We start from the raw sequence: 12,183 nt of genomic DNA, 5'->3' as shown, positions 1-12,183 counted from the left end.
GTCACCGCCATCACACACTGATGGTGGTGGTTGACTGATGGTCGTTCCGGATCGGGTGGGCCTATCCCAGCTGTCATTGGGCGAGAGGCGGGGTACACCCTGGACAGGTCGCCAATCAATCGCAGGGCTGACATAAAGAGACAGACAACCAGGCACGCTCACATTCACACCTACGGCCAATTTAGAGTGATCGATTAACCTAATGAGCATGTTTTTGGTGGTGGGAGGAACCCGGAGTACCCGGAGAGAACCCACGCATGCATGGGAAAAACATGCAAACTCCGCACCAGTTTATTCAAATCTTAATTTAAGCTATTAGCTGTTTTTGATTTTTATACAAGGATCAATCTGCTCTGTCACTCTCTGGTTCAGGGATTTTGTCCTGTCCGAGGAGACTGGACTCTCTCCGTCATCATCTTCAGGATCTTTGCTGTATGGAACCTTTTGGACTGTCTGGGAGCGCTCCACACTGTTGTCCCGATCTGTGAAACAACTCTTACAACACTTGATCCAAGCTGCAAATGAGGTAAATACTGTAAAATTAAAAGTTCTTTATTCTTATAAGGCAGTGTTTTACATACTCTTGTGATTTTATAAAAAACAAAGTGATCCCAGCGGCCGGAGCGCACTTAAAGTGTGATGTTTTGCATCTCCTGTAAAGGGCCACACTGTAAGGGATAGGAGGCAGGAGCCACGCATTTTGCAAACCCTACTGGACTTCCTGTCTGTGTTGGTGGAGTTCTGGTGTAAGCAGAACTTCAAACTGAATCAGAAGTTGGTGGAAAAAGGACTGAGGGACCTCACCGAGCATTTTGCTGTAATCAGCCAGGGTATGGTGTACAAAACATAATGTTTTGGTAACCCTCAAAAGTTTTTCTTTGCTTTGTCCTCTGTGTGTCACGACTGTTTGTGTGTCATGTCTTTTACTTTAGCGGAACATTTGTGCAGTTTTGTTCTTCTTTCTAAGCTGCTTGCTTTGTCTTTAAATGCAAACAAATTTTATTTAATGAAAGTATCTTCAAAAATTTTGTATTTTTTTGTATTTTAGGTTTGTCTCCAATGATTCTCCCAGATCTGGTTAGCAGGACCCACTCTACAAGACTGAAGTTATTGATTGCTGATGCCATTTTCAGGGATCTTTGCACTAGAAATGGATTCACAGTTGGAGATGATCCCCTTTCTCTAAAGAAAATGGTATGTGTTTTAAAAGTTCTTGTTCTTCGTGTAGTCTCTCATTATGTACCCGAGGGAAACCTCATAGCTTTTATAATCCCTGCCCTCATTTTGCCCTTGACAGGGTTTGTTGTGATTTGAGGCAGGCACCTCTGACTTGTGTGAGTCACAGCAGTTATTTGCTGCTTAGTTCAGTAAGAGATGAAGACGGTGAATGATATTGTGCAAAATAGCGTTTTTACAGAGTGTTGACATGGGGGCAAACTGAAGTCATAGAGAGTGCAGGTGGCTCTGCTTTTGTTTGAAAGTGCAAGTTTAAAAGTGTGTTAAAACTACCAACAAAGGCCTTACTGTTTGTCAGATGATGCAGAAGTAAAACAACATCACTTAACATTTCTGAGAAATGCACCTATTACTTTGTCTTCCTTTTTACTATACTTATGCTTAATAGTAAAAGCGCTCAAACAGTTATTATGTGTTGTTTATATTTGCAGTGTGAAAATTAGTCATCACAGCTGCTTGTGCTAGAGCTAAAGATGGGTGATATAGGTTAACCTTTCCGCTGGGTTAGCACAAAAACAGCCACTTGCAGTGCTAAAATTGTTCAATCTTGTGTATATATATTTTTTATTTTGAACAGATGATCTCCTACCTGCCTGCCCTGGGGAGTTTAGCTAAGAGTCCCACTGATGCTCGAATCGGGACTGGACCAACGAGCCAGGGGATGAGCTGCAGGTCATTAACACACATACACACAGCTGTCCATCTTTACAACTGTTAGTTTCTACAGTACATTTTTACAAAGAAGAACACATGAAGACATTCATGCTGGATGGACAGATTCATATATCCATTGCATGAACTGTACCTCACATCCATCTAGGTATCCACCTGTTTTCTGTGTAAAAGAAAGGCAGAACCTTTGAAAAAATTCTTGAAGGTTGATTGGAGGAATTCATTAAGGGCCAATTGATGCACAGCCCCAGAGAGTAAACTAAATCGCATGAGCTCAACAGGCAGCCGCTGCCATTGCAAACTATTATTGGGGCTTTTTGGTAAATCAAACTTATGCTTAAGCTAATTGGGAATTTTCCGCCAAGAAAATCTTTCTTTGCAGTTCTTTACTCTTCTTTTGATAAAAAATCTTGTACAGTTCTGATAAAACTGACCCTATGAGGAGGAGAGGAGGACAGTGGATGACGGAAACAGGGGTGAGAAAGTGGGGGAGAGACATGGAGGAAAGGAGCCGTAGGCTGGACTTGAACCTGGGCTGCCAGCATACATGGTATGCGACCTAACCTCCAAGCGATCTGTAGCCATTGTTTACTGACTTGCAGTACAAATAAACCATGTCTGTAATTCATTCAGGAACAATCTCATCGTACATAAACCATTTCATTGCAAAATGGATGTACAGTTTTACTTGGTGGAGAAGGCTCTGCTCAAAAGATACTCCCTGGGTTAGTCAAGCAGCATGCTTTGACTTTCAAAGGAGAGCATAGCTTGAAACCCCCATACAGATACATTTATTTCAATGCATGTTGAGCACAGTAAAATAAGTTCAAAAGCAATTTGTCCATAGTAGCCTGACTCTGAATGAGGATACAACAAGCTTTATGCTATATAGGAGAAGACTGGGGTGGTGAAGGTTATTTTGCCTGCAGCAGCAGCAGCATCAGGTAGGTGCATCAGCATTAATGCAAGCAGGGATTAGTGAGAAGGATGTCAAATTTAAATATACCAATGTATTGAGAGAAGGAGTTGTGATTGGCTGTGGGAGCCAGGAGGCGAAAATTGGTATCAGCTGGCCATCAGCTGATCTCGGCTGGGCATATGACCATGACCATATCCTGCATGAACTAACACTGAGTTTCATTTACCACAAACTCATGCCAAAGCTGGTCATGAGAACAGCAACAAAACTCCTTTCTGCCAAGAAAAGCTTTCGGTGCGGTTCTTTGCTCTTTGCTTTAACCCTGTAAGACAGACGTGGTATATACAATAAGAAGAGACATAGGTCACAAAAAGTTAAATAACTTTTTAACCACAAGTTTGAGTGTCTTACTTTTTCCCTTCTGGAAGTCTTCTATTGTGCCATTCTAATGATGCTATCCATACCTTTGTAGCCCTTACAGTACCTTTTCTATTGAGCCTGTAACTTGGGTGAAACTCTGGGGAATGTAAAGATTACACCAAACCATTTTGTTTTGTGACATGTGCAGTGACAACCAATGGCTGTTTTGCTGTCGCGTCATGCATTGCCAAATGTCTGGCCAGCCAGATCATACAGTAGATGGCCTGAACTTAATGAGGGGAAAAAAAGAGATGGAGAGGTTGTAACGTGGCCCTCTGTTTGTCTGCTTTGGGATATGACTCAAATAAAGCTAACACAAAGAAGCACACAAAATTTATTTGTAAATGTGAGTATTTTGAAGAATTTTTGTCACAGAATGATAATTTTTTTACCTTTTGGTCCTCAAGAGATGGGAGGCACAAACCGGGCACAAACATTTCAGATTTTAGCTGTGCAAGATGGAGCTACCTGATGACAGACAGAGAATTTGGCCAGTCTATCAACTTTGCAAGATTATGACTGTTTGCAGTGTTAGCCTTTTTTTTTTTTAGAACAAACTTGAATATATTTTTGATCTTTAAAATACATTTTCTCTTTTTATTGTAGCAAATTAACATTTAAATTAAAAAAAAAATGTATTTACATTTAAATATAAACTTGGAATTTCCAATTACCCCATGTATAATTTATATGTCAATGTTCTCGGAAGTCAGAGACACTCTGCAAAGACTGATTTGTTATCTAGTTATTACTCTTTCATTGTGGTTTTGTAACTTCCCCATGACACAGTTTCTTAAAAATGCAGTTTACATCAAGAGTTTGAATCAAAATAACAGAAAAGGTGTGTGTAACAGGATGCAGTTTGACTTTCTGACTAAGCTTTAACTGTTTTAGTTTTACCTTTTAAGGCATCTGTCTGAAATAACAAATATTTTTAACTCTGCCATTGTTAGTTTTCCAACCTACTGATTGTAAGTTAGACAGCATGAGGCAAAAAATACACAGACCCAATTAGAAATGTGAGTGAAAAGGAACAAAGAAACACCTGGAGAGAGGAGAGGATGAGTGTGTGTGTTTGGGGGGTTTGGGTGGGTGAGTAGGGGTGAGGCGCCGAGATGCATGAATGAAGGGACTGAGGGGAAAGAAACAGGGAGGCAAATGGAGGTCAGGCGGAGCGTGAGGAGTTGGCATGTGATGGGTCATGCCCAGATCTGATCCTATCAGTGTGCTGGCTGACAGGACGGGTGCAAAGGGAGGTTAGACCCCTCCTCACACACACACATTGCTGAGTCTGATTTGGACAGGATAGACAGACTAGGACATCCCATCAGGCTTTTGTGTCTTCCCTTACGACCACCAGCTCTCAGCCTTTCCCCCTTTTCTCCACCTCTCTTGATCTGCCCTCGCATACTAAATCACTCTTTGATTTCAATCTCACACACACACCACACACACTCTTTACTCAGTATCAGACATCTGCTGCTCCACCAGCAGGTAGTTGGCCTAGAGAAGGACAGGAGTCACCAGGGATCAGGTTCATGTAAAGGCTACTGGTTCATGCTCTGACCAGATCTTCCTCTTTCCTCCATCAATGCTCTCTCTCTCTCTCTTCTCTCTGCTCCTCCATACCGTTTTAAGGGTTTAGCTTAATTTGACATAGAAATGAGAAGAGCTGAATAAGACAAGGAGCGCAATCTGCGCGGATGAGATAAAGAAATGCCAAAGGGCGTGTAAAATCGTTTGACCCTGGAAGAAAGAATAGCATCAGAATGACAAAGCATGTGAGAAATTGAGGACAGAAAGCGGAAGGAAATCATGTTTCTTCATGTTTCATGGTTGAATTCGTGATATTGTACATATTTTTGGCAATTTTGACAGCACCAGTTATTTTATTTCTTTTGAAACATTAAGTTTGGCACATCCATCATGCCATCTCTAAACATTTTCAGTACAGTTGTATGTTTTGTTGCTGCAGCTGTGACTAAGTAAAACTGTTTGATTTAATAATCAAATAAAAGGTGGAATAGAAGAGAGTAGAATAGTCATTTTTCATAAATATGAGTGGGATAAGGAAATGTTTTTCCCTAAACCACAGAATTCATGTATCCACAGCAACACACAGAAAAACAGACACCATTTTTTTATTATTAAGGCAACTGTTAGCAGTGAAAAGTATTTAAAGCTTCTGAGAGAAACTTTCAGTTTGGATTGATTTGGTGCCCCCTGTGGTCAAAGCACCACCTTTAATCTCTTTGCTGATGCACTCTGAGGCTGCATTTTTCTGATCTGTCATCTGATAAAAGATGCTATGCACAGAAATTGCACTCTTAGGCTGATTCATTTAGATTTCTGTCCATTGCTAAAATGTGCAGCATGGGAGAAAATGCTCTTGTTCTGCAAAGATGAAAAATAATACAGATGATTTTGTGGTGTTTTTTTCCCTGAACAAGAAAAATAAAACACTGGGTCCATCCACTCCTGTCAGAACCCCTCAAATATTTAGGTTTTTGCACAAGTTCATGTGTCCTGGCACTGTGCCAAGTACCAAAAATCAAGTTCAAGAGAAAGAGTACATCGTCAGGGCAGATTTTCTTCTTACACTGTTATGTGTCTTTGAAGGTATTATCTTTTACGGCTGAAATCCACAGAATGGGCATAACATGGTGTTTAAAGTGACGTTTCAGTGAGGAGGAGCGAATGAAGGAGAGAGAAAGGGAGCTGTAGCTACTGCTCTGAAGGTCAAACAAGCCTCTAAATGGCTTACATAGAAAAAACATGTTAATCAAACCTGTTCAGAAAAGCAAATAACAGACAAAAGTTTTGGAGTCAGTGAGTAAACATGATCGGCACAACTTGAGATCTCATTTTTTTTCGAACAGTTTCAGACAAAAACAAACAGATCCACTATGCAAAGACCTTGGGTCGTGTTTTTTGACGCTGTGAGACTTTCCTGTGGAAAAAGCTGTCTGCAGTGTGCCGTAGATTGCCTCATCTTACACCTGCCCTGCAGCAGAGTTTATAAGCATGAAAAACAGCTGAAAGAAACTATGAATCCTGCTGCTAATGGCCTGGTTGCTTTTGTAGTTCATTAACAGAAGTTACGATTATTCTCAGGCTTTTTTATAACTGTCTGAAAGCTCGGCTAAGGAATGATAAAATGTAAGCGATATAGCAAAATGTATAAAGATCTAACTTCTGACAGCACACCAGCTGTTTTTACTGGATTTCCCTCTGTGAATGATAAAGTATATAATCATATTATCATTATTATCATTTGCTTTCGCCTGTCTATTTGACCTTTTGGTGGGCCTTTAAACACAAAGATGAAATCCTCGGATGAGTCTTGGAGCTGAAGCAGTTCATGGAGGTATCCAAGTGACCCCTTTATCTTTTGTTTTACTGTGACGTAAAGCACATGACAGATTTCCACTGTTATTCTCCTGCATAAACAGGCATGCTGGCAACAGGGCACACATCCAAGCCATACCAAGCTGACAGGCCGGCTGATTGACCGACTGTTTAGATGGCTGTTTGACTTGCCGGCTGGCTGCGTGTCAGTGAGTGCTGTTAGCAGAAGGGAAGCTGTAATTAAATTGAGGTTTCCTCCCTTCTGGCTTAATCGAGCGCTGTGCATTGGTTATCTTTACAAACCATTTGACTATGTTATTACTTTGGCTCCATCTCTTCTGAACAGAGCAGTATAAAGTCAGTGTCGGCTGGATGTTAGAGTACTGTCGGGAGTTTTAACTGCTTATTAAAAAGACTAATTGATTATGATGCCTCTATATGCACTGCAGAAACGCAAATCTTGGCAAGTGTATTTGTCTGATTTCTAGTCAAACAGTGTCATTATCCTTAAAATAAGCAACACTCAGCTGACGAGTTCAGAAAAGATTTTTTTTTTTCATGATATTACATACAACGACTAAGGCTCATAATGAGTAAAACTGGCTGCCAGTGCTTCAAGCATAACTTGCTTGAATTTCATTATATAAGATATACAGTGCCTGTCAAAACTATTTACCCCCTTGCTTGTTTTACCCTTTTATTGATTTTATAAATCAATCATGGTTGATATAATTTGGCTTTTTTTGTCTAAGAAATTATGAAAAACTTTTAATGTCAAAGTTAGAACATGTTTCAAAGTAATGTCCACTGAATAAAAGTCAGTATTTAGTAGATGCACCTTTTGCCGCAATCACAGCACTGAGTCTGTGTGGATAAGTCTCAATCAGGCTTGCGCATCTGACACTGCAATTTAACTCCATTCTTTTCCAAGTCCAGCCACAGATCCTCCAATGGATTGAAGTTTGTGATTTGACTCAGCCACTCCAGAACATTCACCTTGCTGTCTTTAAGCCATTTCTATGTAGCTTTCACTGTTTGCTTCAGGTTGTTGTCTTCATGCATAATAAATCTTCTCCTAAGCCATTGTTCTCTTGCAGACTGAATAAGATTGTCTTCCAGGGTTTTCTATTTTTTCCACATTTATTTTACCCTTTACCTTGAACAGCCTTCCTGGGCCAGCTGTCGAGAAGCATCCCCACCGCATGATGCTGCCATGACCATGCTTCAAGTGGGGACGGTGTGATGTTCAGTGTTTGGTGTCCACCAAAAGTAGCATCTTGTCCGATGGCCATAAAGCATCATTTTGGACTCATCAGCCCATAGAACTTTCTTCCACTTGACCATGGATTCTCCCACATGCCTTTTTGCCAGCTTTATTTGAGATATGATATGAGGTTTCTTCAACAGTATCTTTCTCTTTGCTACTCTCCCATACAGCTTTGACTGGTGAAGAACTGGGGCAACAGTTGTTGTATGTAGAGTCTCTCCCATCTCAGCTGCTGAAGCTTGTAACTCCTTCAGAGTTATCATAGGTGTCTTGGTGGCCTCTTTCATTAGTCTCCTTCTTACATGTTCACCCAGTTTGTGAGGTTGGCCTGACCTAGGCAGATTTACACATGCAATATTCCTTCCATTTTGATTGAATTCAATAACCCTGGGGAATGTTCAGTAGGGCTGCAACAAACAATTTCAATAATCACTTCATCAGATGATTATTTTCTCGATTTATCTATGAATCAGAATCAGGGGGCAAGCGTTGGAATAATTGTGGGACGCAACGAATCAATACATAAATTTGTTGCCAACACTTTTTATTATTGATTTTTATTGATTCGTTGTTGCAGCCCTAATGTTCAGTGCCTGTTCATCCCCTGACTTATACTTTTCAATCACATTTTCTCTGAGTTGCTTGGAGTGTTCTTTTGTCTTCATGGTGTAATGGTAGCCAGGAATACTAATTAACCAGTGGCTGGATCTTCCAGACACAGGTGTCTTTCTAGTACAATCACTTGACAAACATTCATTGCACTTAAGTGTTCCCCATTTCAGTAATTGTGAGACTACTAGCACTGATTGGGTGGACCTCTGTTGAATTAAGTCAGGCACTTTAAAGGGGGTGAATATTTATGCAGTCACTTATTTTACAATACATATTTTTATTTCATTTGCATTATTTTTTAGAAATCTGTTTTTGTTTTGACATTTTTTGTAATTTTCCCATCTAAAAGCCACATTATATTGACCATGATTGATTTATAAAATCAGTAAAAGGGTTAAACATCCAAGGGTGTACATACTTTATAAAGGCACTGTATTCTAAATAAGGTGTTGTGTCTTACTTTATGAAACTTAAGTACATTTTTCTTGTTACTTTGGGAGCCAGTTTTACTCATTACAAGCAAGTTAGTTATTTTTTGATGCGGTATGTCTTAGAATAAAATATTTTTTTTCAGGACTGGTCTGGTTAATGTGGCTTAAAATAGGTGTGAGAAGTATTTTTTGACTAGAAATTAGATCTATACTCTTGCTAAGATTTTGATTTTTGCAGTAGCTTTCAAAAAAGGTCCAGACTATCAGGAAGCTTTTTCTATATCCTGTCCCTTTGAAGTTCACTGGTTTACTTTTCCAAGGTGTCACACTGTGTTGTTAATGTTGGCTGCATCAAAGGAGGCAGGGTGACATTTTTCTTTTAAGGATCTTAAACATGCATGTACACCACAAAGTCTGCAAGAGATTAGACATATGGCTTGTCCAAAAGGGCTACCAGAATTCACAAAAGATTCCAACAGTTTCTTTGAACAAAAAGCTTTTAGTAGATAGGAGCTGCATAATTTAACCCCTTGTGGTTAAATAAAGTTGAAAAATTAAATGCATAGCTTTTGTACTGCTGTGACATTCAACATACTCTTCCTCATAGTTCAGTGATTGCAAACAAGTTATTTGACATTCATCCTCTGAGGGCACTATCTGCCCCGGGCCAAAAGTTGATATCTGGGCCGCTGACAGCATGCTGGTCTCTGAAAGTAGACTGTGAGTGGAGAAGAAACTGGATCATATACAAGCCGAGTACTTCCAGCCTTCTCTGCTGACTCTATGGACAGGGGACACTTGGGTGATGTGGCACGCCCTTACCCCAGACCTTCTTATGAACTCCCTTCCTCACATACACACTCCCCTGTACACACAGAGCTCGTCTCATCTCCTCGCAGCCTTGTCCCTGCTAATAACAAGTAGCGTGACAGGACGTGTGTTTCCTCCTCACTGCTGGGAGCTCCTTCCTGGCTTCTGAACAAGCCAATTACCAGGGAACAAGCCTCTTCCCTGTTATACGGATGGCACTCCTCTTCCACGTGGCGCACGCGCACGTTCACAGACGCATACATTCTAGACACCTGTCAGGCTTCATGCAGGCAGATCTGCCGTACCCACTCGCAGGACTAGTGACAGCCCACAGCTATTAGCACGCCACTACTTTGAAGAGGCTTCACTTTCTTTTACTAGTTATTCCTCCTAATGTGCTTGCTCACATCGAATCCTCCGTCTGTGCGTTTGAGGCGTTAAGTGGGAGAAAAAGTGCTTTGGAGACAGGAATGAAGGGTTTGGTGTGTGAAGTATGTGTGTGGCCAACACAGTAGGGGTTTGACGAATATTGTCAGATTTTATATGGAATGGTACAGAGCCACGAGGGATTCGTTTGCTAATGGCACTTTTCACAGTGCACTGGTGCCCGTTTTACTCTGTGTACCAAGTCCTCTTGCTACCAGGCTGGAATGGATTGTCTTTAGTGCTTCCATTTATACTGAAAAATCTGGAAATGTTCCTGAAATTTTTGGGCTGAGCTGAGTGTACACAACAGAATTTTTGACCCCAGCTTAACTCACATTTTTCCTGCCAACACCATAGTAAAATTTTCACAGGAAGCTAATGTGAGGTCACAGCAGGAAATACAGGAATATTGACCACAAGATTAGCACTGCTGCACAAACTCAATCATGTAAAGATGTGCACCCTGGCTCCACTGCTCACTAGTTATCTTGGTCAGCGCTGCAAGCTATGGCAGCATGCTTTGCAGCTCATGCCTTAGATCAATCTAGTAGCATCACTTTTACACAGGTTTTCTCCATCAGTGCGACAAAATCAGACATACAGAAACAACAATTATGTTATATTTGGTAAATAAACCTTGTCAGTGCTGCTTTTATTGAAAAGACTCCTAAACTCATATTAAAAAGTGAGCAGTTGAGGTTTGTCTGCCATTCCCTAGGCAAGTTGAGCTTCTGCAATGAGCCCTAACCTTTATACTCTTTATATATATATATATATACTTCATATAATTTGGACCTCTGTTGAATAAGTTTAGTCACTTTAAAGGGGGTGAAAGTTTATACAATCACCTATTTTACATTACACACATTTTTTAATTGACATTACTTTGTAGGAATCTGTTTTTACTTTTACATTAAAGAGGGTTTTTTTTGTAATTTTTCTGTTAGAAAGCCACATTAGATTGACCATGATTGATTTCTAAAAGAAAACTTAACACATTTTAAATTTCACCCCGTTCACAGTGTATTACAAGTGGTCACTACACTGCCCTGAACGTGTTTGAATATATAATGCCAAACTTGACCGGCAGGGTTTGGTACTACTTTTTAACCGCTTTTCTCCCATGCCAGGTCATAACTGTTCATGTAAAGAAAATGGAGAGTATTAAGTAAATAAGCCTTATGGAGTGCTTGTTTGACTGAAAACACTCCAAAGTAAGGATGAGAAGTGGCAGGCGAAGGATGGCAGAGCGACTCAGGACTGTGAGTCTGTCTCGCAACAGTCACTGCAGGTTGAAAGCTAAACTAGCATACTATTGCAAATGGATGTGCAAACTCCATACAGCGAAAACAGATGATACTAAAAGAGCAAAACAGCTGCACAGAAACTGCCCAGTGTGGACTTTGATGAGTAAAATGGAAATTGTCAGTTTAACCTTTTTCCCCTGGGGAGATTCCAAAAACAGACTGTGGCTTACATACAGAGGCGACTTACATTTAGGGTTTTATGGTAAAGGTTTTGAAGTGCATTCATGAAAACTGCTTGTGAAACTTGTTAAGGTGAACTCAAAGTAATCCTCCATTTAAAACATGTATATTTTCCTACAACCCCTTTGACCTCCTGCTTTTCTCCACACAGTACTGAGAGCTCTGTGGGGAAAGAAACAAACCCAGAGAAAGAGAACATCCCCAGAGGTTTACACAGAGTCAACGCAGCAGGTAAGACACACACTCACACTTTCAAACACACACACAACTGAAAATATAGCTGCACATTTGCAAGGAGCGGACTTTTAATGGACTGATGCACTGCACTTGGTCATCAGTAAAGAGGGACATGATAGCTCTGTCATCACTTTCGGTTTAATGAAGAGCACATAATGTACAGAGAGAGTGATTGATTTGCATCAGACCGCGCTCCCATCCAGTCAGCCGTGAGACTGACTCGGCTGCATGATCTGGCCTGTCATGTGCGTCCTGGGCCACAGCACTAACTCTGTATAACACTACCTCTTCTTGCACTGACGCATAACTCTGTGTTTC

The 12,183-nt window shown here is 40.6% G+C and overlaps 1 protein-coding gene across 1 annotated transcript in view; it reads left to right on the top strand.

Annotated features, from left to right (window-relative positions):
* slf1 (SMC5-SMC6 complex localization factor 1) overlaps nt 1–12,183 on the top strand; it is a 60,596-nt gene that overhangs the window by 9,902 nt on the left and 38,511 nt on the right. Inside the window, exons 11-15 of the mRNA XM_041786798.1 lie at nt 373–526; nt 662–830; nt 1,049–1,194; nt 1,814–1,908; nt 11,780–11,859. Of these exons, the coding sequence (XP_041642732.1) occupies nt 373–526; nt 662–830; nt 1,049–1,194; nt 1,814–1,908; nt 11,780–11,859 (644 nt within the window). The remainder of the gene's footprint in view (nt 1–372; nt 527–661; nt 831–1,048; nt 1,195–1,813; nt 1,909–11,779; nt 11,860–12,183) is intronic.

Source organism: Cheilinus undulatus, linkage group 5 (assembly GCF_018320785.1).
Source record: "Cheilinus undulatus linkage group 5, ASM1832078v1, whole genome shotgun sequence".
Taxonomy (NCBI): Eukaryota; Metazoa; Chordata; class Actinopteri; order Labriformes; family Labridae; genus Cheilinus; species Cheilinus undulatus.
Note: the sequence above shows the minus strand (reverse complement) of the source record. Positions and strands in the feature narration are given on the sequence as shown.